General features: G+C 42.9%; 1 protein-coding gene across 1 annotated transcript; it reads left to right on the top strand.

Moving 5' to 3' along the window:
- The first annotated feature begins 363 nt into the window (after window positions 1-363).
- Window positions 364-26,937, top strand: WDR93 (WD repeat domain 93). Its single transcript, XM_087704287.1, has 17 exons — window positions 364-1,326; window positions 2,076-2,271; window positions 2,581-2,645; window positions 3,840-3,922; window positions 6,361-6,505; window positions 7,678-7,713; window positions 9,497-9,584; window positions 12,634-12,817; window positions 13,778-13,848; window positions 14,533-14,619; window positions 15,961-16,092; window positions 17,196-17,409; window positions 19,465-19,525; window positions 21,244-21,400; window positions 22,855-23,014; window positions 23,860-23,979; window positions 26,257-26,937. The coding sequence occupies exons 1-17, from the start codon at window positions 1,060-1,062 to the stop codon at window positions 26,321-26,323; spliced, it is 2,133 nt and encodes a 710-aa protein (XP_087560413.1). The 5' UTR covers window positions 364-1,059; the 3' UTR covers window positions 26,324-26,937.
- Window positions 26,938-27,942: the final 1,005 nt, after the last annotated feature.

Raw genomic sequence — 27,942 nt, 5'->3', positions numbered from 1 at the left:
TCCTTCTTTCCCCCTTTTTTCCCTCTTGAACTTTCCCCTTCCTTCTTTCCCAAGCGGGAGAACTGTAGCACCCATCATCCCCAGCTTTGATGGGCTTTGCAGTTGGACGCCTCTAAAAGCCTCCCCAGGTGCTGCTTACCTAGAAGGAGGGGCAGGCCTTATGCCAAAGCACAAGATTTCTGGTTGAGGTTGCTGCTTTTGGGATGCCCTGGAATCTGTTTTGTTTCGTTCTGTTTGGGTTGTGTTTTGTTTCCTTTTGTGTTTCGTTCTGTGTTTTGTGTTGATTTGTTTTTGCTTTGGTGGTTTTCATTTTATTGGGTTTTCTTTGGTTTGTTTCTGTTTTGGTTCCTTTTATTTGTGTTTTGTATTATTTTTATTTTTTGTTTCAGTTTGTTTCTGTTTTGTTTGTTTTGGTTTTGGTTCCTTTTGTTTGTGTTTTGTATTGTTTGTTTTTATTTATTTTTGTTTCAGTTTGTTTTGGTTGGTTTTGGTTGCTTTCGTTTGTGTTTTGTTTTGTTTTTGTTTAGTTTGTTTCCCTTTTGTTTCTGGGTCTGCCCAAACTTAAGGGACTTTAGACAGCATACAAAAAGTCCCTCCCTCCAAGAAAAAAACCAAAATAGTCCGATATTGCACAACAGTGTTATGCTACGTGGAGAGCTGGCAAGAGTGTGTGTGGGATTGCAGTAAAGTAATAAATTGGTGCAATGGTTAAGGCACCTGGCTAGAAACCAGGACATTGTGAGTTCTAGTCTTACCTTAGGTATGAAAGCCAGCTGGGTAACTTTGGGCCAGTCGCTCTCTCTTAATCCAATCCATTTTGCAGGATTGTTATTGTGGGGAAAATTGGAGGAGAAAAGAATGTTATGTATATTTGGTGCTGTGAGTTATTTATGAGAAATAAAAGTGGGTTTAAAAAAAAAACCTTTAAAAAAACTTGTGGATGATCTTTGTTTCTCTCTTTTTTAAAACCAAATTCCATCCATCCTGACTAATAATTGGATTGAATTTTACTGTAGAACTCAGTCGAGTGCAGGGCAAGAGTGCTGAAGAAAAAGAAAGATGCCTTTCTATCTTCGGAAGCAGCATTTTGACATCCCTCCGCCCACCGAGAAAGACTGGATTAAAAAAGACGAAGAAGAAAATTTCTTCCTCAATGATCCTGACCTGATCCTAGACTCCTTGCCTCAGCCTTTCTGCATGATCAATAAAATATTGAAAGACTTGTTTGAAAGAGCCTGGGATCGAATAGAAGAAAGGCGGCCGTTACAAGAGACCAAGCAGCAAAGTTTCACACCCTTACTCTGTCACCCTACAAATAAATTCATGGTAATCTAAAGCTCTTCCAGATAAATAATCCAAGGAAACCTTCGATTATGTGACATTGGCACCATATTTTATTTTCCTCCACAGTGTCACCCCCTTGGACAATCAAAGTGTTTTTATTTTGACTTAACTATGGTATAATTTCAGTGAGATATGAATTGGACATTACCACAAAGACATAAATCTAAATATTTCTAGATCATCCCTTCGCCTCAGAGATCCCTTATGTATAATTCCATCAAAACTATTAAAATTACCAAAGGTTTATTAAACATATTTTTAATGAGCCAAAGATGTTAAAGCATGGAACCATTTAAAAATCAGATGAAATAAAAAAAGATCACCCCCACATATAAAGACATTGTAGTGTAGAGGGATTGGAATTATGATGGCATTCATGTTGTATGGTCATGTTTCTGAGGTAGACATCATGTTCTATTCTTTTGAAGCTTCACATTTCTGAGGTAGACTTCATGTTTTCTTCTTTTGAATCTTCACGTTTCTGAGGTAGACATGTTCTCTTCTTTTGAATCTTCTTGTTTCTAAGGTAGACACCATGTTCTCTTCTTTTGAATCTTCTTGTTTCTGAGGTAGACATCATGTTCTCTTCTTTTGAATCTTCATATTTCTGAGGTAGACTTCATGTTTTCTTCTTTTGAATCTTCACATTTCTGAGGTAGACATGTTCTCTTCTTTTGAATCTTCTTGTTTCTGAGGTAGACATCATGCTCTCTTCTTTTGAATCTTCCCAGGTTTCAGGAAGGGTAAACTGCCTGTCAGCATCCGAAGGGTACATCTTTATCGGGCATTCCACTGGGATTTCTGTCTTCAGCTCAACCACCTGTGAGAACTTGTGTACGTGGGAAGCCACCAAACTTGAAATTTGCACCATTCAGCTGTCAGTCCTCGGTGGGGTCTCCCATGTTCTTGGAACAGTGGATGAGATGGGTAGGTAGCTATGCATTTATATGCTTTAAGAATAAGTGATTAATTTGCAGATTGGTTCCATAATTTATTATGACTGTCTTCAGCAAAGTCTTGCAAAATGAGTTTCAAGTTTTTCCTTTTGAGTAGCCGGAGAGAATAAATTCTGTTTTCTTCAAACAGAAGAGAATGTACATGATTTTCATTTATGGTAGCATTCTCAGCCAATCAAAATATGGTTACTGAATAAATAAAGGGACCATTTGTGGTTTGGCTAATGAACATGAAGGAAAAATTGCCATCCCCTAGAATCATTCTTGTTTTGTTTTCCAGGTTTTGCACGTCTTTTTTGCTTTGTCAGGGAAAACCTCTTGCATATAAGATCCATAAATGAAGTGGTGAGTTTGTATCACATTAACTGCTTAGTGCTTATCTTTATCTACCTGTCAATTTTCACTTGTCTACCTGAGGATAGAACAAGAAGCAATGGGTGGAAACCAATCAAGGAGAGAAGCAACTTAGAACTGAGGAGAAATTTCCTGACAGAACAATTAATCAGTAGAACAACTTGCCTCCAGAAGTTGTGAATGCTCCAACACTGGAAGTTTTAAAGAAGATGTTGGATAACCATTTGTGGTGTAGGGTTTCCTGCCTAGATAGGGGGTGGGTCTAGAAGACCTCCAAGGTCCCTTCCAACCCTGCTATTCTATTCTAAATTCCAGCTTTTTGAACATCCCAGTTATCAATGTCCATTGTGGGATATCCATATTGCTGTAATCTTAAAAATGTTTTTTAATTGAATGTCTATTGCCAATTTAAAATCTAAACAGAATTGGGTCTGGTTAGTACTTAAAGAGGAGACTATAGAGAGAGAATATAGATTAGATTTAGAAGGGAAGTAAAATCTAGGAGAAAGCTGTATCAAACCACTTGCATACTGCAACCAAGAATAATGCATGGACACTTGAAGATTTATTAATTTGGACACATGTCTTCTGAGTGCACTTTTATGACCCATCTGGTTAATCACTATGGGAAAGAAGAACAAGTGGTCCTCGATTTACAACAGTTCATTTTGTGACCGTTCAAATTTACAAGATAAATTTACAACATTAAAAAAGTGACTTTACGACCGTTCGTAACACTGAACAACGATTGCGTGTGATCAAAATTCAGACGGTTAGCCACTGATTCATCTTTTGGATGGGTGCAGTGACCCCAGAGTCACGTGATCCCCTTTTGAGAACTTCTGACAAGGAAAGTCAATTGGAAAGCCAGGTTTGCTTAACAACTGCAGTCATTCACTTAACGACGGTGGCAAGAAAGGTGGTAAAACGGGGGCACAATTAATGATTTTCTCACTTAGCCACGGAAATGTTGGGCTCAGTTGTGGTTGTTAAGTCGAGGATTTACCTGTACCAGGCTGATTTTTATTTTTTTTTAACCCTCAGACCTTCTCCGATAAAGACTTTTGCTCTTCTGTCAGATTCCTCAGGGAGCTGTTCAGCTCTGTGGCCAAAATAATGTAGTATTAGACTCCTGGTTCAACAGGCCCAGCCTGATCTCATATTTTGTATTCTCCTGTTTGTCAGGAAGATATCAGCAAACGGAACGTCTGCGTGGCACTGGAGCTTTCTCAGGAGTGTGACTATGCAGGATTCCTGCTACAAGGCAAGTCTTAGCCTCCCTTAACCATCTGATGGGCTTGAAGTCCAGATCCACAGTTGGGTGGTGTTCTGACCTAGGATTCCTTAAAAAGAACGAAGCAGAGTCTTGGTCCCGGCAAAACCCCTTTTATTTACACAACTGTGAATTCCTTTCATTCACAGTCAGCAAGGCTTTAGCAAACAGTCTTTCAGGGGAATATTTATCCACACCAACCTTATCTCGTTTGGAGAGCTGCCATATAACTAGTTTCCAAATGCAGGGCAAGGCAATACTTGGCACAGAGTCTCTTATAGTCACAAACAGAACTTTTCACTCTTGAAACAACCGAAAGAACGAATTATTTCCTGCAAAAGCCCACTCCCCATTCCCTCCTCTTTTGTGTCCTATCACTTCCAAGGTGTGGCTTTATACTAAGTTAACCCTGCTTTCTTAGTTGTTCTTGTCTTCTGGCAGCTCTGTGCATGTACATACTTGGAATAGGCTCCAGCTGTTCCTCTACCTCACTGCTGTCTAGCTCCCTCTCTGCCTCCGATGCACAGCCCTCGTCTGAGCTTTCCTCAGCCCCCAGGACTGGCCCATGTTCGTCCCCAAACTCCTCACTGTCTCACTGTGCTGCCAGTTTTGCTGGCTGCCTCCAGGCCACAACAGGTGGTTTTGATATTAAAAAAAAGTCTTAAAAACTATCCCTTCCTACTGACGTACTTAATATGTCCTCCTGATGATGAAATTTGAGCCCAAACCCTGGAGGCACACCATGAATTTTTTTAATCTATTCATAGATTTCATAACCTTGGCAAGGTTTGGTTATTTTCCTTTTATATGGAGATGTGGAATACATTTCGATATCTTTATAATGCATATATATATACCAACAACAGTAATTTGCATCATAAAGAGCCAGCTTGTTTTTTTTTTCTTTTTCTAAAACTTGATTTGTAACATGCTGTTCTTTTGTTTAGAACAGTTGTGTTGAAATCCAAGCTGCATTATTAAGACAAGAACTTTCCAAACGGTATTTAATAGTTCAGGTTTGGAGACAACGGATACTTTTGAATGTATGTTTCTTTTCCTTTTCCTTTTCCTTTTCCTCCTTCTCCTCCTCCTCCTCCTCCTCCTCCTCCTCCTCCTCCTCCTCCTCCTCCTCCTCCTCCTCCTCCTCCTCCTCCTCCTCCTCCTCCTTCTGCCATATCCGCCATCGGACATTGGCGATCATCTTGGCAATCCTATTTTTGTCAACAGCCGCGTGAAAAAGTGCTGACGAGTTTTGTCCAAACCAGTCCCTTAGGTTTTGAAACCATGATGTTCTTCTTCTGCCTGGACCTTATTTGCCTTCAATCTTTCCCTGGAGGATTAAGTGAAGGATGCCGTATTTTTCTGGGTGTCGCATCACCTGTCCAAAATATTCTAATGTTCGCTTTTTAATGACTTTGATGATTTGCCTTTCTTTCCAGACAGCTTATCACCTCCTCATTTCTGATTTTGTCAACCCAGCTTCTACGCAACAGCCGCCTATAAATCTACATTTCAAATGCTTCTAGTTTCTTCAAGTGGTTTTTTTGGTCAGAGACCAACTCTCTACTCCAGTGGTCTCCAACCTTGGCAACTTTAAGACCTGTGGACTTCAACTCCCAGAGTTCCTCAGCCAACAAAGCTTAAAGTTGCCAAGGTTGGAGACCACTGCTCTACTCCGTACAGCAGGATAGAAAAGATGTCACATCCGACAAACCTGATTTTCAGTCTTAGGCTTCTGTCATGCCTGCAGAAGCCCTTTTTAATTTTGAATGTATGTTTGCTTTTTTTTTTTTTTTTGCACTTTGGAAATCCATCTCGAGCAGTTCTTCTGCCACTGACTTCCCTTTTGTATATACTCAGAAGTTTAAGGAATTTCCATTAGAAATTTTCTGAAAGTCCCCTGGGCCGCTTGAACAATGGTGGACAACTGGCAGCCTCTAAAATCTTACTTTTCTTTTTCTTTTTTTTCCAGTCTGAGCCCGTTCCAACTGCAGAATTACCTTTTGGGTCATTTTAAAGTGGAAAATAATAAAATAACTTTGGTATCAGCATATATGCGCTGCCCAGAATAGTTTTTGTTGAAATGGGCAGCTATATGAATTTGACAAATAAATACATAAATAGGCTTAACATAGTTTTAAAAAACAACAGAAAATCTCAGCTCAACTTGTATACATCCCACTTGCCTCATTCCCCTAAATTGGTCCTGTCATCCATCTAAACTGGACAACATTTACAGCTGCTGTTTGTCCATCTTTTACTTGTCCCAGAATTCACAGTTCGTGAGCAGGGGCAAAATACTGTGAATCTGGTCTTGTTGTTACGGGACACCATTAATAATAAGGGCCCTTGTGCCTTTTAAAGGACTGTGAGACCTTTCTTCTCCTTCCTGATTGCTTAATGTGCTTTCTTCTGATTTCTCAATAAAGGCAGCTCCGAGACTTGGCTGGAGATTTATCGATTGCCTAAGGATGCCTGGCTGAAGGAGACCGAACCTCTCCATGCGATTGCTCTCCCAGGTTCAGCATCTGTCAAGGACATGGGACTCAGCCAGCTGCCAGTGCAAGAGAAATCTATGGTAAAACCCACTTTTTAAGAGGTCCAAATGGTCAGCAGCTCTAAAGGTTTTCCATCTAGCTAAAGAAATATCACTAATGTTTTCAAGGCACCTTCTTGCTAAACTACCTGGATTCTTACCCCAACATTTAAACCATATCATCTGCTACCAATGATGGTGTTGCTATGTACTATAATATAGGTATGGCTGGAGAATGATCCCATATCTCTTTAATTGTGTTAAAAGTGCCTAAAACAGTTCAGTTGTTTATGGGGCTCTTCCTGGGAATTAACCTTAATTCTGGATTATTTTCTTAAAATTTATATCTGTTGATGCCAGATAGAAGCATCCTGGCATTTTCTTCTGACATAATACTACTTATCTCAAGAGCACAGGGGTCACCAACTTTCTGACCTCAGGAACCACTAAATTCATAATTTATAATTTCATAAGCCGGTGAATCACTAATATGATTTTAAAAAAAGATACATAATATTTAGGTAAAGGTTCCCCTTGCGCATATGTGCTAGTCGTTCCTGACTCTAGGGGGTGGTGCTCATCTCCGTTTCCAAGCTGAAGAGCCAGCGCTGTCCAAAGACGTCTCTGTGGTCATGTGGCCGGCATGACTCAATGCCAAAAGCGCACAGAACTCTGTTACCTTCCCACCAAAGGTGGTTCCTATTTTCTACTTGTATTTTTACATGCTTTCGAACTGCTAGGTTGTCAGAAGCTGGGACAAGTAACAGGAGCTCACTCAATTACATGGCGCTAGGGATTTGAACCACAGAACTGCCAATCTTTCTGATCAACAAGCTCACATTTTAGCCTCTGAGCCACCGTGTCTCAAACAATATTTAGTGCAATATAAAAAATGCAAATAATTTTTCTGTGGACTACCAAAATGTTCACGGACCACCAGTTAGTTGGTGACCACTCCTCTAGGATGTCTCTCCACATTTAGAAATTAATGAGTGGATCTTCTTTTATTAAAATGAGCCAAGATGATAGAAGCCTTTTCAAATAAGAATCAGAACCTCTTTGGGTTTCTGGTGTTACTGTTGTTTGGTTTGGGGGTGCTAAGAGCTGAACTAATTCCATATGAGTGTAGTTTTACTGTAGGTTGAGTCAGAATACCTACCTTCTAGTGTTGTTCTATGTATTTCTGAACCCTGGGTGTTTTTGGATTTCTACAGCACAAGAATGTTGATCTTCAAGGAGCTGAAGATGTGGTAAGCAATCCTGTCTTTGAACTCTGTGAGGTTGTTAAAGGGCTGAAGCAGCCTTGGTCAGACAACTAGATTGCCAAGAAGTCTGCTTTGAGAAGGAATTTGTAAAAGTGGGCACCATGGGTATATTTTTAATTCTGTATATGTTACTCCCATGTGACACACGAGACAGCAATGTGTTTACAGTTGTCTCTATTGATCCTTGGAAGGCTTTTGTCCCACTTTGAATAGGTACATTGGAAAAAGGACATTTTAACAACAACAGCAACAAAAATTGGATTGGTGGGGTGCTGCAAAACAGAGGGACAGTCTGTGGCATCCCTTTTATTTCCAAGACTGCCTGTCAGGTCTCATAAACTTTCATGGAAAATGAAAATGGTAGATAGACACTGCAGCACAGTGATTCCTTGCGCCAGAAGAAGAGAACAAGAGAATTGGGGATTATAGGCAAAATCCTGGGTAAAAGAAATCTAGATGACAAAAAGGAGCATTCTGATAAATTGATAGAGGGAATTGGTTGCGTGCAACATTTATGTGACTGCCCACAATGCATTTGCAAAATAATAATAATAATCTACAGGCACTCACCCAACCCCCAAAAGGTTGAATAGTCCTGATCTAGTAGATCCCATTTCTTGATATCTTTCATGACTGCCTCGTCAGTCATGAATGGTGGTGAGTGAGAAGACTTCTTCTAGAAGTCTTCTAGGGCTTGTTTCCTCCACCAAACTTCAAAGAAAGCCACTAAGTTTTGACTTTAAAGCTGAAATGGCACTCTGGGACTATGAAGTACCCAACCACTCTTCAGAATATAGTTGATTGAGTACAGCACCACGCTAAGCATCTGGTACCAGATGTTGACAGAGTGATGAAACATTGCGACATGACAACTTAGACGCACGCACACACACACACACCGCCTTTCAAACTTGCGCCCTGATTCTTGACACAAAGACATAGGTCATGGGATTCTCAATGGGATGTTGCAACACATGTTTCACCATTTAACCCTTTCACCACTCCTCACCCCACCCCACCCCTCACGCTCACCTATGAGCTCTGAGGAAAGTCTGCAAAGTCTTAGCCTGATAGGTTAATTATGTCTGAAGGGGAAAGTTTTTAGGACAGGGCAACAATGTCATCCAGAAGTCTGCAGTTCTCCTTTAGACTGTTGGACATATTTGGAATATTTCAAATTTAACATTGGGCTCTTAAATTTCAGCCACTTTCTAAGACTGTGGGCACCTTAGAAGATGCTTATTGGTAGAGAAAGGACAGTAGTAATAGCTCTTAGACTTATATACCGCTTTGTAGTGCTTTTACAGCCCTCTCTAAATGGTTTAAAGAGTCAGCATATTGCCCCCAACAATCTGGGTCCTCATTTTACCCATCTCAGAAGAATAGAAGGCAAATCTTGAGCTTAGTGAGATTTGAACTGCTGAACTGCAGCTAGCAGTCAGCTGAAGTAGCCTGCAGTGCTGCACTCTAACCACTGCACCACCTCGGCTCTATAAAGTCATTGATACTGTCTGCAGCCAATCATAAAACACCTATTTGCCATTTATGATGTTGCTGTCTTTCACCACCACCACCACCACCACCATCTTTAAGAAAGTCACATGAAGCTGGATCTCTGATAGTCAATCACATAAAATGACATTAGTGCCCACAGAACCATGCTGTCTATTGGTAGTCTAACCAGAAACCGCCCCACTCCTAAAATCCTGATTTTATCAAGGAGCAGCGATAACACATTGTTCAGAATTGCCGTTTTGATTCCTTGTAGGATTTGCAACAGCTACTAACCAAAATTGAATCTAAGCTGCTTCCCCCCGTTCTGCTGTTGAAGGTCAGACCACCCAAACCTCTTTCAGGTTAGAACCTACTCAACTCCTTTCTGCTTTCTCAATGTTTGTGCTTCGTTGTGCTGGGGCAAACAAGCAAGAACAATCAAACTGTGGAAAGCAATAGGTTCCTGCCCTTTGGACAGGGGCGGGCTTCAAAAATTGCAGCAACGGGTTCGCTGCCCCGTTTGCTGGGTACGCATGGTCATGGTAGGCATCGCCTAGTTGGCCTCCTGCACCATGTGGGGGGGCATTTTTCACCCTCCCCAGGCTCCAGAGGCTTTCTTTGAGCCTCCTGGAGGGCAAAAGCTGCTCCCCCCAGGATCCAGAGGCCCTCTGGAGGTTGGAAACAGGCCCATCTCCCGACTTCTGGAACCTCCGGTAAGCCCGTTTTCCCCCCCCTCCCTGAGCCTCCGGGCGGACCCTGCTCTTACCTGATATGATGAAGTGACGTGGAGACTCCTGGGAGGGGCGGAGTGGGAGAGGCAGGGTGGGTGTGGCCAGCCAGGGGTGGCATTTGGGGATTTGCCAAACTGGGCAGAATTCTAGCTAGAGGATCACCTGAACCGGTGAGAACCCCTAGCAGCTCACGCATGGTTCCTGCCTTTTTGGAACATCTTCCCCCCCCCCCCCAAGTGAGGTTGGCTCCAACCCTCCTGACCAGTGGTGGGAGTCACTTACCTTTGCTACCGGTTCGCAAATGTGAGCACGCTTGCATGTGCCACCTTCTGCATGTGCACCGCTTGCATGTGCCACCTTCTGTGCATGTGCATTGCATGCATAGAAAGTCGTGGGTGGGTGGGTGGGCGGAGCCTCCAGCAGTTGCCGCTAACGGTTCGCCTGAACCGATAAGAAGCGGCCGAATGCCACCTCTGCTCCTGACATTCTGCAAATGCTTAAAGACCTTTGAAAGCTATGGAAAACCTTGCCATTTATTTCTAATAGCTCACCATTGAATGATAATGACATGACTTCAGGGTGCCCCAGAGCCATAGAAAAGGGGTTGGAGTACCTCTCTCAGTGGTGGGTTCTGGATCCTGTTCCAACCGGTATGGTTGAAACGGCCCCGGCATCACCCACATGGACGCACACGCCGCGCGCATGAATCGTACTTGCCTGCGACGCTTCCGCAAGCCTCCGCGATGCTCCAGCTGCTCAGCCAAGCATCGTGCAGGCGCCGTATGTGCCATGCGTGTATGCAGAAGCACCAAAGGCTTAAAGGACAGGTAAGGAGCTCGGGTGGGCCCTCCGGAGCACCATAACGGAATGGTACCTGGTGCTCCGGGCAGGCTCCGGGTATGCTCGTACTGCCTGCAACCCACCACTGACCTGTGAGATGTCGTATTGACTCTTATCCGTAAAAGGTAGCAGGGAAAAGTATTACTTGGAGGGTGAGCAAGAATTTCCCCTATAAGCTGAATGTAAGTCAAGTTAGGAGCAGAAACTACTGAAAAAGAAAAAGGGGGCAACGAGCAGAAGGTAGCGGTAAGAAAGAAACAGAAAAAGAAAGGGAAGAGTGAGTGTGTGAGCGAGCTGGGATGGAAGGAAAGAAAGACACGATGAAAGAGTGGTTCAAGAACTTTTTTTTTTAATCACTTAAAATTGCCGGCATAGAATCTGACATTTCAGTTAGCAACCCCATTGCTGACACAAGCCTTTCTAATCTTGTCTAAGAGGTTTGTGTTAATTATGTTGATTCTTATTGCTATGTTATTATAATTGTTGGTAACTACTTGCATTGACTACTTTTTTAATAATGGGGTAATGAAATATTTATATTAATTGGACGGAGAGATGCAAACGGCTTCATTCTTTAGGGGGAAAAATGAAGCAGAGCTAAGTTGTTATGAAAGAAGAAATGGTGGACCTTGTTTTACAAGGCTGATTCATTGCACCTCGTAAAGCTGCACCAAGAGGGATATACAGTATGTCTTCAGACATTATTACGTCCAATATTCTCAAGGGACCAGTTGAAAGGAAAGGGGGGGGGGCATGTTAATTTTGTGGAGCTGCTGCCTGTGCCAGGCTTGGGTGTTGGTGATCCCCTTGTGGTCATCAACATATGAAAGAGCATGCTTATCTCTCAAGATGCTACTGTTGTGGCCCACCAGCTGGCAACAGAGTCGGACAGTGAGGAGGTTGGGGAGAAACATGGGCCAGTCCTGGAGGCTGAGGAAGGCTCAGATGAGGGCTGTGCGTCAGAGGCAGAGACGGGGCCAAGGCCATCTGGCAGTGATCAGGAGCTAGACAGCAGTGAGGCAGAGGAACAGCTGGAGCCTGTTCCCAGTGTGCGCATGCACAGAGCTGCCAGAAGAAAAGAACAACTCATAAATCAGGGTAGACTTGGGAGTAAAGTTCACAGGTGGAAGGTGATTGGCCCCTCCCATAGGAAATAAAAGAGGAGCGAAAGGGGGCTTTTGCAGGGAACAATTCGTTCGGTAGTTAGATTCGTTTCAGGAACATCTGTCCGTAAATCTCAGAGACTTTGTGCCTAGTCTTTCAGCACCTCGTGTGGAAAATATTTACATGGCAGCTTTCCAACCTAGATAAGGTCTGTAGTCATAAATATTCCTTTGAAAGACTGTTTACCAGACCTTTGCTGAATGTGAATGAGAGGAATTCACATTTGTTTAAATAAAGGGTTTTTGTCGAGACCAGGACTCTGCCTCGCGCTTTTTGGGGAAGCCTAGCTCAGAACATCTACTCTGTGTATTTGCTCATGTTTCTTAGCAATTTTGAGATATGAGGACTTTGACTCCCAGAATTCCTCAGCCAGCATGTGTGGATTTCAGCTCTCAGAATCCTGGGAGTTGAAGTTCACACATCTTAAAGAAGCCAAGTTCGAGAAACACTGCCTTAAGAAATAAGCCTCACGGTATTCCTTGAGATTTGCTCCTAGGCTTTCAACCTGAGCCTCTCACTTAATCAGTTCACCTATTTCTTTTTTCTCTCTCTAAAAGTCCAAGAGATTATAGCTTCCCAAAATTAAAGGTGAATAAACAAAACGAGCAGAAGCGGGTTTCAAGGGAATTGGATTGATGGAAAGGGTTTTTTAAAACACTGTTTTGTTGACATTCAGCAAGTGCATTTAAGAGTCCATTTGAAGCTTTAATGAAGAGTGACGAAGGACATGTGATCGGCCTGGGCTACAACAACTTGATCAGAGAGTGCCAGATGGAATGCCTGCAAGAGATTTTTAACAGCAGGTTCCAGCAGTACCTGGAGATAGAGGAGGATCTGGAGAGCAAAGAGGAAACACCTAGGTAAGAGAAGGAGAGGATCTGCTACTGCTGTCGATTTCCAGTTGTATTGTTGAGAAAATATGATGCAGTGGCTCAGTGGTTAAGACGCTGAGCTTGTCAATCAGAAAGGTTGGCTGTTCGATGGTTCAATTCCCTAGCGCCGCCTAATGTAGTGAGCTCCCATTACTTGTCCCAGCTTCTGCCAACCTAGCAGTTCGAAAGCACGTAAAAAACGCAAGTAGAAAAATAGGAACCACCTTTGGTGGGAAGGGAACAGCATTCCATGCACCTTTGGCTTTTAGTCATGCCGGCTGCATGGCCACGGAGACGCCTTCGGACAGCACTGGCTCTTCAGCTTTGAAACATAGATGAGCACTGCCCCCTAGAGTCGGGAATGAACTAGCACATAGTTACCTTTAACTATGTAATTCTGTTGCTGAGATAAAAACTGGTAAGGTGCAGGGACCTTCACCTGGTTTCCTAAGATGATCTGATAACGTTTTTCTGATTTTTCTAATAGCCTTCCCATAGTTTTTCCAGTCATTTTGGCCATCAGGATTTGAAACATAATTGATTTGGAGGGAGCCACCTTACAGAAAGCTACTTATATGTGCATTTTAATTGGAAGATGGGAATAGCAATAACACTTCATAGTGCTTTACAGCCCTCTCTAAGCAGTTTATAGAGTCAACAAATTTCCCCCAACAATCTGGATCTTTATTTTACCAACCTCAGAAAAATGGAAAGTTGAGTCAACCTTGAGCTGGTGAGGATCGAACTGCTGGCAGTGAACAGTGAATTAGCCTGTGATACTGAATTTTTATCGCTGCGCCACCACAGCTCCTCTTCCTTTTGGGGAAAATGTGAGCGACGTACAAATAACCCTAATAAATAACGCTCCTCCAAACCAGTGCTATTGGCTTCCTTAAATCTCTTGATAATATGTGTGTTTTCATGAATTGTTGTCTCTGTCTATTTCAGCTGTGCAAAATTCCATTTTCACTTAGCTGGCCGCACCTTTCAAACTGGAACTGAATTAAAAGCTGAGACAGGTAATTTCCCATGCTGGGCAGCAGTTGTGGGATTCAAAAACTTTTACTACCGGTTCTGCGGGTGGTGGTGTGGCTTGGTGAGAGTGGCTGGGGAAGGATACTGCAAAATCTCCATTCCTTTCCCACCCCACTCCAGGGCAAGTATACTGTATAATCTCCATTTCCACCCCACTCCAGGGCAAGGATACTGTAAAATCCCCATTCCCTCCCCACCCCACTACCCGGCTTTCCAGCTCCGTTCTCCTATGCAGGGCAACAGAAAAAGACCCAGCCGATCAGCTGGGACTCGGGAGGCAGCAAATAGATGGGACGGAGCCATCCAGAAGTGGTATTTGCCGGTTCTCTGAACTACTCAAAATTTCCGCTACCGGTTCGCCGGAACCAATCAGAACTGGGTGAATCCCACCTCTGCTTGCGGGACTTTTAATAGTCCTGATGAAACTCCTTCAGCAGAATTATAGTTTGAATATGAACACAGTCAAACATGTTTAGGCCAGGAGTCTGCCCTCTGTGGTGGGATTTCAACTTGCACTTTGCATTTCAACTTTGTTTCCTGATTTTCGTTTTCCCATGCTCTTTCCAAAGGAAAGAACAAGGGGGATTGGGAAAATAAAATACTTTGCCTTTCCAATCTTTCTCAGGGCCTTATCTCTGAGTGCCTTTTGTTTTGTTTATATTTTCTAGACCCGCCTGTCGCGTTCAGTGTTCACTGGAGCAATAGTCACAATCTTTGCTTCTATTTCCTGAGTCGTCCACCCAAGGAAAGACATGGTAATGCGACTGTGGAGTCTCCCTACAAGAATTTTCTGAAGTTTTATGTGCATTTCAGAGTTTCTGGCGATATATTTCAGACGCCTCAAGGCACAGTTCTCTGTGCAGACTGTTTTATTGGGGGGGGGGGGGTTGAAATTCAACAGCCAAATCTTGGTAACAGATCATATTTCATAAAACAGAAAAAAAACAACAGTCTAGGACATCTGAATGACAAGAATTTGGCGCTAGGAGTTGCCCCATGATTTTAGCTCAATTTATTAGCAGAAAAACAAGAAAAGCAAAGTCTAAACGTGTTTTGAAAAGTAGCTTTAGAAAATTAGCCACCTGAAAAATTCTCTTTTGCAAAATATATTATGAGATTGCGCATTTTGCTAAAGCGTAGTTTGTTTTTACCATAGTTGTGCTGAATATGCTAAAATTGATTACATTCATGCAAGATTTGTAGCCATAAATTGCACTGGAACGACAAGCACATATGTGTGAGGGGAACCTTTACCCAAGTTTACATAACATGTTAAGATGAAACCAGAACTGAAAATCAATCCATGAGGGTTATCACAATGTTGACAGTGAGCCTTTATTGATTAGCCCTTGGGCCATATCAAAGTGCAAAGTTCCGGAAACAAATAATTACTAAAATTTGATAAAAGCAATTTAGAATGGAATTTGATCAAATACAATTTAAAATGGAATTGCAATAAAATACGATTTAAAATGAAATCGGAATCAAATACAGTCTAAAATGAAATTGGAATAGAATACAATGATTTAAGCTGTAGATAAAATAGGATAAAATTATACAGCTTGACACAATGGTCAGATATGGGAGATTCCATTCTATACCCTACAATGAGCGTCTCCGCATTTGTGGAGTGGCAGAGGTAGAAGACCTGATTTATATCCTATTGGATTGTTGCTTGTATAAGGGGGTGAGAGACAGGGACCTTGGTCCATAAGAAGGACCCATTGGGATCCCCATATCAAAACAACTTACCTTATGTGCAGCCAGAACCGGCAAATAACATTTAACACAGCACAGTACTTAAGCAAAATGGTTTGGTTTAGCACAATGTATTTATTTAGGTTCTGGGTTACACAGTTGGCCCATCTCATTCAAAGCTCATAAATGCTAAAACACATAATCCAGCACCACAATGGGACTCTGGATTGCCAGTTTCTGTAGCAACTTGCTAATAAGTTGGATTCTATTTAGTCCTAAGTGTAGCAGTATGAATTGAAAAGAGAAAGGTGGAGAATCTAGAGTGGTTCTAAGCAGAAGATGATGTTCTTTTCCTTACTATGAGGCCCATCTCTCATACGATCTTCTGTTCCTTCCAGATTCTGATCCCAAACCAGATATTATTTGGCCATGCGCTGCTCCGATTGTATATTCAACTGTCAGCTCTTGCTCGTCTTACTTTGCTTTTGCCTGTGAAGACAGGGTCATTACTTTGTGGGACACATCAGTTGGTGAGCTTATTTTTTCATTTATTTGACTTGTCAATCGTTTACAAAATAATAGGTATAAGAATAAATGTGAGCATGAATGAAATGGGGACAGTAGGACAGGGAAGGTAGGCACGACAGTGCGCTTGTGCATGCCCCATTTACAGACCTCTTAGGAATCGGGTGAGATCAATAGTAGACAGTTTAAGGTTAAAGTTATGGGGATTTGAAGATGTAACAACGGAGTCAGGCAGAGTCACCACCCTATAATCAAATGTCTTATTTTATCACATGCGGACCCCAAATTAAATTTTATTGGAAACCTTGTTGGGGAGTTTGGACTTCAAATGTATATAAAAGCAAAAACCACTCACACCAGATCACGAAATCTCCAGAACCGTAAAGCCTACAAACTTGAAATGTGACACCTATATTCCTCTTGGCTTCTAGGTGCTTGCTTAGAAAGGATTTTTCGAAATGACCTTCAGGTCATTAGAATTTGTTATATTATTATTAACATGCTCTGATGCTAAGGAGTTCTACTCCCCTCTTCCCACCTGAAAAGATTTCTGTTCAAACTGCCACTTGGGCGTGGCCAGCGTGTGACTCATCCGACCAGCTGGCTGGGAGTTTGGAGAGGAGCTTGAGGCAGAGAAGGAGATAAGATAGGAGAGGTATCAGTGGGCAAGGCTAAGGGAGAGAAGGGGATAGGAAAGGGGAGGTTTCTGTGGGGCAAGCCTGAGGGAGAGAAGGGGAGAGAAGAGACCGACCTATAACTACTCATTAATTTTCAAGCTGTAAGTGTCGATTTATTAAGCCCAATCACATAGTTTCATAGTGGAGCATGGATATCCAGTTACTACTTAAATGTTTAGGCGATTGTCCAATTCTAGAAGACTTTGGACAGTATGCAACGTGGGCTGGGCTTGTAATTCAGTTTATAAGAAGAAACCTAATGGCAATTTGGGGTAGCTTGATTGATTGATTGATTTAGGACTAGCTTAGGCTAGTATCCACTCTGTACTAATTTCTTCAGAAAGCTGACTCTGGTATAGTGAAATAAACGATTAGGGGAATCCTGATGAAGAGGAGCCCGCTATCCTATGTCTTCATTTGTGCTCTTCCAGGGTTTCCATTCTGTGCCATGGTGCTTCCAGAAGACTACGCCGCACGAAGCATCCAATTCATGCCACGTTTGCTGCCATCCAGAGAGAAAACATCTTGCTGCAGTAAGGATCCTGCCCACACCATGGTGCAACTTTTGGTGCTCTGCACAGATGGATCCCTTCACCTGCTCACATCAGGGACCAAAGAATTTAAGTCCAAGTTATTAGGAATTAGGTGAGGCAGCCCACATAAAGGTAAAGCCCACATTTGGGGAAATTGGGATGAAGCTCATGAGTGGCATTCTCTGGCCCTGATTTCCCCTGAAGAAGAAATACACCCCATCTTACCAACTCCTATCCCATGACTGTGTTCACGAGGAAAAGGCATTGCATTTTATTGCTGTTGGGGATGTCCATTGGTATGACAAGCCAAGATTAAAGGTAAAAGTAAAGTTGCCCTCACACATATGAGCCAGTGGTTCCCGATTCTAGGGGGCGGTGCTCATCTCCGTTTGAAAGCCGAAAAGCCAGCGCTGTCCAAAGCCGTCTCAGTGGTCATGTGGCCGGCATGACTAAATGCTGAAGGCGCACAGAACGCTGTTACTTTCCCACCAAAGGTGGTTCCTCTTTTTCTACTTGCATTTTTACGTGCTTTCGAACTGCTAGGTTGGCAGAAGCTGGGAAAAGTCACGGGAGCTCACTCCGTTACGTGGCGCTAGGGATTCGAACCGCCGAACTGCCGGCCTTTCTGATCGACAAGCTCAGCCTCTTAGCCACTGAGCCACCGTGTCCCTTAAGCCAAGATTAGTAATGTCCTTATTTGAAAAGAATGCTGGAAATTGGAATCCACTGTAGTTGCAAAGCGAGGGTGTGTCTTAAAACAATTTGAGAATGTTGTTCATTGTTAATTCATTCTGTTTGTTCAAGAAGACAAATCAGAATTTAAAAGAGCGGATTGGGAAAACAATGAAATATCTATGACGGGGCAGATGTATGAGAGTCAGAAACATGCCAAGAAAAGAATTTCTCCATTGAAGAATGTAAACGTGTACTAACCCAGTTCAGAGAACTGGTTTAGGAATATTTTTTTACCTTTCTTTCACCTTTTTCCATGATCCGTTTTCTGTAATTTCACTATATTGACACATTCTTGGAGGTTCAATGGGTACTGTAACATTTCATTTTTCTTAATAAAGGCCAGATGGATTTGGGATTGGTGTTTTCTCATGGCCAACACGACTGCTATTGTTTTTCCCTGAAGAACAGAAATTTAATCTTTGTAGATTTTTTTTAAAAAAGTTTAGTGGGAACCTCTGGTGCCATCCTAGAATGTTATCCTGGTAGCATGAGGGCTAATAGCATAGTCTGGGTAGAAAAATGGAATTCTGGGAAGCATTTTATGACACCCGCACACACTGTCTCTAGATTGATTTACTGAATAAACTGAAATATGAGTATGAGTATGAGTAGTTTATTTATATGCCGCCCTTTTCCCTAGGGGGACTCAGGGCGGCTTACAATTCGGAAGGAAGGGAGAACAAACAGATTAACACATAAGACAGTACATCATTAAAAGCACAACATTCATACAATTCGGGTGGGTTACGGTCTTTAACCCCAGGCCTGACGGGACAGCCAGGTTTTAAGGGCTGTGCGGAAGGTCTGGAGGGTGGTGAGGGTACGAATCTCCACGGGGAGATTGTTCCATATGGTCGGAGCTGCCACCGAGAAGGCTCTCCTCTGCGTGGTTGCCAGTCGACATTGACCGGCAGATGGAACTCGGAGGAGGCCTAATCTATGGGATCTAATTGGTCGAGTGGAGGTAATTGGCAGTAGGCGGTCTCTCAAGTACCCAGATCCACTACCATGAAGGGCTTTGTAGGTGACAAGTAGCACCTTGAAGCGTACCCGGAGATCAACAGGTAGCCAGTGCAGCTCGCGGAGGATAGGTGTTATGTGGGTGAAACGAGGTGCACCCACGATCGCTCGCGCGGCTGCATTCTGGACTAGCTGAAGTCGCCGAATACTCTTCAAGGGCAGCCCCATGTAGAGCACATTGCAGTACTCCAGCCTAGAGGTCACAAGGGCACAAGTGACTGTTGTGAGAGCCTCCCGGTTCAGGTAGGGTTATTGCGCAATGCAGGATGACTCTTCTACGTCTTTTTAGATCAGAATCGAAGAAAGACTGAAAACATTTCTCTTAAATAGTTATATGACTTACACCTCTCTTGGCCATGGAATATGCTTTCCTCAAGTGAAAAAAGTACATAACGTCTCTTTTTTTAAATAGGCCTGAGGTTCCTGATCAGACAATCAGCGCTGTGGCCACCATCCCAACTTTGCCCGATGCTGTGAGTGCCATCTTGTTACTTCCTTAAAATGTCTTGTCTCTCCAAAATCCAAGAAACCTGAAGGTGGGAGATCAGGGAGAGATGCTTAGCGATGAAATTTGAGGTGAAATATCTGAATATAAAATCTCTCCAAAATCCAAGAAACCTGAAGGTGGGAGATCAGGGAGAGATGCTTAGCGATGAAATTTGAGGTGAAATATCTGAATATAAAATCATCAGTTATGACCCTGGATTTCTTGTGTGTTGATATGGCAGAGATGGCTGAATGATAAATGCCGTACCCTACCAAGATCCATGTTAATGGTGGTGGTGGCATTTTTTTTTAAAAAAATTTGTATCCTGCCTTTATTATTATTATCACAAAAGAATTGCATCACAGCGGCCAGTTGTTTCACCGGATTTAGCATTGATTACTAGTCGGGCCCCACCCAGGGGCCTAGGACGTCGGAACGTATTTTCATAATATATGTGCGGATCCAAGCAGTGCGGCTTTTTGCATTTGACTGATGGTGATTTTGTCAATTTTTAACTGTTTTATATGTAATTCCAGTACTTTTGGAATAGCACCCAGTGTGCCGATTACCACTGGAATTACCACTGCTGGTTTGTGCCATAATCGTTGAATTTCGATTTTTAAGTCCTGGCATTTCATGATTTCTTCATGTTCCTTCTCGTCGACCCTGCTATCACCTGGTATTACGACGTCTATGATTGTAACCTTATTTTTCTCAAGCAGTGTGATATCTGGTGTATTATGCGCCAATATTTTGTCCGTTTGTATACGAAAATCCCATAAGATGATGATGATGATGATATGATGATGATGATGATGATGATGATGATGATGATGATGATGATGATGATGATCTTCTATATACTGTATATATAAATGGCTGTGTGTGTGTGTGTGTGTTCCAGCATAACTCTGGAACTCCTTGAGCAATTTCAACCTAACTTGGTACACAGATGACTTACTCTCTGGAAACAAATACTGTGGGGATAAGACACCCCTAACATCACTCGGTGTGTGCGTGTTCTGTTAAAATACAGCCTGTTGTGCCTTAAAATGGCTTCTACCGTACAGCCGCAAAATGGCTTCTACTGTGCAGAGCAGTGGAGTTGCCATGGTAAGGTACTTCATAGTACTCCACAAGGGGGCTCCCTCTGGTAAGGGGGAAAATCTAACATTATAAATTACGTTTGGTCCTGACATTTCCCCCCCGTAAATAAATACTCAGGCAACGCCGGGTTATCAGCTAGTTACAAATAATTCAAAGTGGCAAACATATCCAACAAACCTTCCTTCTCCTATTGTCCCCACAATAATAATCCTGTGAGGTGAGTTAGGCTGAGAGAGAGGGAGTGGCCCAAGGTCCCCCAGCTGCCTTTCATGGCTAAGGTATGACTAGAACTCCCTATCTCCCAGTGGGTGGCTCAAGGTCATCCAGGTAGCTTCAATGAACTCACAGTCTCCTGGTGATTGGCCCAAAGACACCCAGCTGGCTTTAATGCCTGAGCCAGGACTGGAACTCACAGTCTCCTCTTTCTAGTCTGGTACCTTAACCACTAAATGAACTGGCTCTTTGTAAATTGTAGCTGTTGGCTTAACATATAGAAGTCATAGGGTTGTGGGGTGGCTGCTGCAAAACGACACCCGTGTGTGTGTTTGTGTGTGTGTGTGTGTGTAAGATCTGCACGTCATTCTTCATTTGTGCCAGGTACTAATTTTCTTCTGGATTGGCGTCATTAATCTGATGGACACCACGACAGATGAGATCATTTGCCAATTCACAATGCCCTCTTCATACAAAGTTGCATCACCTTGGCAGCCAGTTTTTTCCATGGATACAAATGGCAGCTGGTTGGCCGCCCAAGGTAAGGAGTTCTGGAAAGGGACGTACACCACAAACACATAAGAAGAGGCATGCTTTCTTGAAGCATGTCTTGAATTTCTTCAACTGGCTTTCTCAGCTCTCCAGTGCTGGCTCATCTTCAGCTTTTCGTTCTGTTTCTACTTTAGAAGAGGGGATATTAGATCCTGCTAGTATCCTCCTTGAAGCAGTTCCACATTTGTGCCGTCATTTTATAAAACGTTTTGAAGGTGATTTAGCAATTGTTTCCATGTTGGTTGTTCTCAGAGCATTCAGGAGGACAGGAAGCTCAGTTTGTCTTGTGTTCTGACCCAGGCTTCCCAAGAGCCTGAAGCAAACTCCTTGCCCCAACAAAAAACCCTTTTATTAATTGACTGTGAATTCTGCTCATTCACATCCAGCAAAGTCTTTCAAGGGTGGATTTACAGTCACAGACCTTATCTGGCTTGGAGAGCTGCCAGGACGATATTTGCAAAACTTGGCAAGGAGTCTCAGAGAGTCACGAACCAATTAAGCTAACTAATTGTCTCCTGCAAACTCCACTCCCCTTTTGCTCCTCTTTTATTTCCTTTGGGAGGGGCCATTCATCATCCACCTGCGGCCCTACTCCAAAGTCAACCCCTGTTCTTTAGCTGTTCCCTTGTCTGGCAACTCTGTGCATGCGCACCAGTGGTGGGTTTCAAAAAAATTTCGAACCTACTCTGTGGGTGTGGTCTCCTTTGTGGGAGTGGCTTGCTGGCCATGTGACCTGGTGGGAGTGGCTTGCTGGCCATGTGTTTTCCTCTCTCTCTCTCTCTCTCTCTCTCTCTCTCTCTCTCTCTCTCTCTCTCTTTCCTTCCTTTTGTGTCTGTCCCTTTTTTCCTTTTTTTCTTTCATCTCTCTCTCACTTTTTCTTTCTTTTTTCTTTTTTCTTTATTTCTTTCTTCCTTTCTTTCTCTTTCTCTTTCTCTCTCTGAGTCTGTCTGTGTGTGTGTGTGTGTGTGTGTGTGTGTGTCAGTGGTGGGTTTCCAAAATTTTTGGAACCTCTTCTGTAGGTGTGGCCTGCTTTCTGGTGGAACCTCTTCTAACCGGTTCAGTAGATTTGACGAACCGGTTCTACCGAACTGGTGCGAACTGGTAGGAACCCACCTCTGATGCGCACCCTGGGAACGGGCTCCAGCTTTCCTCTGCCTCACTGATGTCTGACTCTGAAGGCAGCTGATAACTGGCATATGGCTCTAGTCCCCTCTCTGCCTCCGACCCAGAGCCCTCATCAGAGCCTTCCCCAGACTCCAGGACTGGGCCATGCTCCTCGCCAACTTTCTCACTGTCCGAATCTGCTGCCAGCTCTGCTGGCTGCTGGCGGACCACAACATCTTGTTTGATTTCTCTGTTACTATAATTCTTGATTAATCAATCCAAAGTGGACCTTCTAAAATAGCATTTGCATCGCTAACTCTTAACATTGCAATTATACAGGGGAGTCAAAGGCTGGTAAAACAGAAATGGAGACCATCTTTATTTATGACTTCAACACATATTCTTTCATGGAAACGTTTGCTGCAAAAGCTCAGAATCTACCCGCTGCTTTCCCAGAATTGACCTGGGACAAACGTTGTGATCTTTTTTTAAATAACAAGTAAGTTGACAAGCCATATTCTCCTTTGGGATATTTATTCTTAAGCAATGAAACTAACTTTTTTCCATGTATGACTGCTCTTTTTTTTTTTAAAGCAAAATCGCTACCCTAAAATCCTGACAAATTATCATTCTGAAAGGCAGAATTAAATATATTGTAAGATGGCTGTATTAACTGTATTTAGTTTCTTTAATTTCATTAGATATGAGGGGTTTCTTTTTTTGTTGTCGTTTTGCCCACAGTTTAGTTTGGTCCATTTAGTCTTTCTGGAACGTAGTCCCTGGCCAAAATCAGTCCTTCCATTCAAAAAGCTTCTTTAAATCTTAAAAAAAGATCTTTACCCTTTCTGGCTGAACTCTTCTTCCAGTTCTAGTTATTCCAGGACAAAAAAAACAAAACCCTACAATTTCTACAGTACTTTCCTGAAATGTGCACTTTATCCATAAAATCACTAGATGGCAATATGACACGTGTAATGAATTTATGACTGGTTAGCTAAATTGTACTTCGAAGATGAATAAGAGATAGGTGCTGCTTCAAACAAATGAGGTTAATGTTTAATTATTATGTAAGTTGTGTAACAACTACATAACAACTTGGGGCTTATTTGATTTCATCTTAGCTTGTTATGTTTAATTGAAGTTTAATAGAATAAAACTGGAAGGGACCTTGGAGGTCTTCTAGTCCAGGCCCCTGCTCAAGCAGGAGAACCCATACCATTTCAGATAAGGGACTGTCCAGTCTCTTCTTAAAAACCTCCAGTGATGGAGGACTCATGATTTCTGAATCCCACCCCTGGGTTCAGCCCAGGGAGCTGGAATCACTCTTTTGTGTCTCCTGGCTAGTTTGCAGAGGCTGTCCACCATTAGCCAACAGATGCCAGAATGCTGGACCCTACTGCAGGAACATGCAGCTACCTTGAAAAGGAAGATGTTTGGGGAATCGAACCTATATAAGGAGTCCAGGTTGGTTCTCTTCTTTGTGGTCGTCATCTCTCTTCCCCCCTCCCCTCCCCCGAGACAGATGCCGAACCATAATTGCTTTGACCAACCCAGAACAGGTGTTGTTCTTTGTGTTTCCTATAGCGAAGATATTTTGCATATCAACTCAGGCTAATATCAGGCAAGAAAGAATTGCACTCCAAAATATGGGCATGGTAACAGATTGAGTTCCCTATTTTTATACTCCTCTCCTTCATTAGCTGGGTTAAAAACTGCCCATGTTTTCCTTCGCCCCACCACTTTTGACAATGTTTGCTACGTGTCCCCTTGAAAAGCATGTAACTGAAGAAAGGTTTTTTTTCCTCCCCCAGAAGGGAAATGAAAAAGATTAATTAACCTAACCACTTGGTGAATTTTAACAGCCAGAATCCTCAGCAATGGCTATGCTGATGTGGGCATTTTGGGAGGTAACCTCCACTCGTTTGAAAGGCGTTTCAGGCTGAGCAGAAATATTTTAGTTATAATTAGACAGGTTTTGAAACAGGGCAGTTCTTTTGATGATTATTTGCAAAAGTCCTGTTGTGTTGATCCTGTATATTTGCTGTGATAAGGAGTTACCATTGATGTGGCAAGTCTCCGTTTCAAAAGTTGACTCTGACATGTTCCTTTAAATCAGGGGTCGGCACTCAAAAGAGCCATTTGGACCTGTTTCCCACTTAAAAGAAAACACCGGGAGCCACAAAACCCTGACTATTTCCTGAGCGGCCACAGAACTAGCATACGTAGTTAAATTAAACGTTCTCCTGTGCGCTGCTTGGAGAGTCCAAGCATGGGTTAAATTCAGTCTATCCGCCCTAGGACGAGTAGATTTTTCTTTAGCCACGCCTCCTGTGCCTCATTGAGATCAGTTTAAAAACTCAGTCCACCCGTTTGGGCTAAATTTGGTGAGCTCCTCAGTTCTGAGAAGATAGACTGGGACTCTCAAAACAATTTACGGTTCACCGACAAATGCATGCCTGACAAATGCGCACTGACAAAATTGCGCCAATAAAACTGTGCCGACAAAACCGCGATGTTGAAATTGCGCCCACAAATGTGCGCCGACAAAACACGCCATCAACAAACATAGTGGTTCGTGAAAACAACGTTACAACCCTAACCCTAACCAACCCTAATCATGCTTTTGTGGGTGCGGTTTTGTGGGCGCAGTTTTGTGGGTGCGCTTTTGTGGGTGCGCTTTTGACATCACGGTTTTGTCAGCGCGCATTTGTTGTGTCACGCAATTTACAGGGTTTTTTGTGTTTGTTTAGTAGAAATAATTGGTAGAATAGCTTAGTGTCGGTTTGTCTTGAGTTCTTACATTGCTGAGAGGTCTGTCGGGGCTCATTGGCGCTTCTGATGCATATTTTGAGTGAGGGAGCCGCAGCAGAGGGATGAAAGAGCCACATGAGGCCCCAGAGCCAGGGACTGCTGATCCCTGCTTTAAATCAAACATTGTCCAGTGAGAAGGGAAATCTAAAAGTGTATTTTCCACTCAAGCCTGCTACTCTTGTTGTGCAAAGACTGGATTCAGATATTTCAGTTAAAGGCAGCTTGAAAAAATCAACTTTGTTTCTGAATTCATACAGATTTTTTTAAAAATGCCTCTAAATAAGTCCAGCAACTTTATGATTTCTTGGGTATACATACAAAGGTACTTTTCCCAAGTCAGACGTTGGTTTTGCTTTATCCCTCAGTTTTTAAGGGATGGAGAATGAGGTGTCCCAGAGCAACATGAGCCTCCAAAATTTCCATCAACTGTACTGCAAAATTCTGGAGTGGATTCTGAGGGACTCAAAAATGGGCTAGGGAGCAGATTATCTACCCTAGTAATAATCTGTTCATACCTCTTGATAAGCCTTCTGTTGAAGGGCAGACAATCACTGGACAATGGAAAAGTAAAAATGTAGTTATGGGACACTTGATTCACTAGCCGCTAGGAATCCTGACTAGCGATGTCTAGAACAGTGTTTTTCAACCTTTTTTGTGCAAAGGCACACTTTTTTCATGAAAAAAATCACGAGGCACACCACCATTAGAAAATGTTAAAAAAATTTAACTCTGTGCCTATATTGACTATATATAAAGTAATTTTCCCACGGCACACCTTACACTATGTCACGGCACACTAGTGTGCCGCGGCACAGTGGTTGAAAAACACTGGTCTAGAATCCTGTGCCCTTTGGTACAAAAACTTGTACTTTATGTTGTTTCCAACGTCATAAAAATGACCTCACTTATATCAGTTCTTTTCTGTTTTAGCTTTTTTCCTGGGATTAGCGAAGAAATAATACATATTGACCCGGTAACTGAAATACCATCAACCTAAGCAGCTTTGCCATCTGATTCCATTTTTGGACGTTTTTGAATAACATCTGGTTTCTTGCAAATCATCACGTCATTTAAAAGGAAGGAACAAGATCAGAAACCAGTTGTGGAGGAATTCAACAGGAGTCTCCAGTTTCCTTTAGAGGTTCAAGGAGTAATCTCTGTTATACAGTTCAAAGTGCAGGAGATAGGGACCAAACACCCAGGAAATTAAGTTCTAAGGTGCTAAGGAACACACAAGAAATCTCTACCAATATACTTGTTTTTCCTCCTTTTTGCATCCACTCAGACAGATCTTAAGCCTGCAGATAAAGCCTCCATTTGGTTATTTTTTTATGGACCTGAGAAATAGATGTCGTTAGTACTCTTTTTACAAATAAACATAGCTGTTACTGTCATAATATTGAAACTTTCAGAAAATGAAATAATCTGGTGCGATCTGATTCCAATTCCAATCTACTTGGACTTCAGTAAGGCATTTGATAAAGTAGGCCATAACTTACTACTAGATAAAATAGAAAAATGTGGGTTAGACAGCATCACCACCAGATGGATTTGTAACTAGCTGACCAACTGCACTCAACGTGTAGTCCTCAATGTAACTGCATCTACATGGAGGAAAGTATGCAATGGAGTACCCCAGGGCTCTGTTTTAGGCCAGTACTCTTCAACATCTTCATCAATGATTTGGCTGAGAGGATAAATGGGCAACTCATCAGATTTGCAGATGACACCAAGCTGGCAGGAATAGCCAACACTCCAGAAGACGGGCTTAAGATACAGAAGGTTCTTGACAAACTTGAACATTGGGCGCTATCTAACAAAATGAAATTAAATGGTGAAAAAAGTACGGTTCTCCTGTGTGCTGCTCCGGGAATCCAATCATGGGTTAACTTAGCCTTCTAGCCTTGAGACTGAGTATGCAAATATCAAAGTTACGCCTCCTCTGACTGGACTTCCGCTTCCTCCCCAGTCCTTATTACTCAGTCAAGCCTACGAGACTTATTTTCAACGCTCTCTTGATTCATTGCTAATATTTCTAGGTTAAGGATGAAATTACTTGGTTTTTCACTGTGGATTTCTTGCTGGATTGGAGGTAAAGCGGCAGATTGCTGTCAGCAGATTCCTCCCTCGCTATTTCCCTTAAAGGGATATCGGATCGCTGCAGCTGGAGTGGGGCTTCTCCGCCTGCCCTCCCTTATCATCAGCGCGCAAGGAAGCTGAGTCTCCCAGCGCTGCCACCCCTGCCGGATAGCACCCGCCCGCGGGCGCGGTCAGATCCGAGGCTTTGGCTTGTCGGAGCGGGTCTTCCCCCCCTTCCCCGCCTCCCTCCTTTGGGCCCTCGCTGGAGCGGCTGCCGGAGGATTACACGGATCGGCTGTTGGGAATTTCCCTTGCGGTTCCTTTGAATTTCGCGCCTTTGAAGCCGGTGACCTTATTTGGAAGCGCTTTTCACGCATGCGCTCTAACGCCTGGGATGAGAAGGCAGATTTTGTTCGTGCGCTTGAGTCTGCGCACTGCTTCCGCCCCTCCCTTTTCCCTCACTCGAGTTTGCTGACTCAGGGAGGAGGTCGCTTCTCTTAGTCTCTGCTTCCACGTGGCGTTCTTGGCGAAGTGCTT

This window comes from Thamnophis sirtalis, unplaced genomic scaffold (genome assembly GCF_051295495.1).
Source record: "Thamnophis sirtalis isolate CommonGarterSnake01/CBP01778 unplaced genomic scaffold, rThaSir2_p1.2 scaffold_2, whole genome shotgun sequence".
Classification (NCBI taxonomy): Eukaryota; Metazoa; Chordata; class Lepidosauria; order Squamata; family Natricidae; genus Thamnophis; species Thamnophis sirtalis.
This window is presented reverse-complemented; position numbering and strand designations above follow the sequence as displayed.

Bases quoted from the DNA above. Each gene is read 5' to 3' on its own strand.
- WDR93 (XM_087704287.1), top strand. From the start codon at position 1,060: ATGCCTTTCTATCTTCGGAAGCAGCATTTTGACATCCCTCCGCCCACC. The intron at 2,646-3,839 runs GTGAGTTTGTAT...CCTGTTTGTCAG, and splicing joins TAAGATCCATAAATGAAGTG to GAAGATATCAGCAAACGGAA. The intron at 23,980-26,256 runs GTTGGTTCTCTT...TTTCTGTTTTAG, and splicing joins AACCTATATAAGGAGTCCAG to CTTTTTTCCTGGGATTAGCG.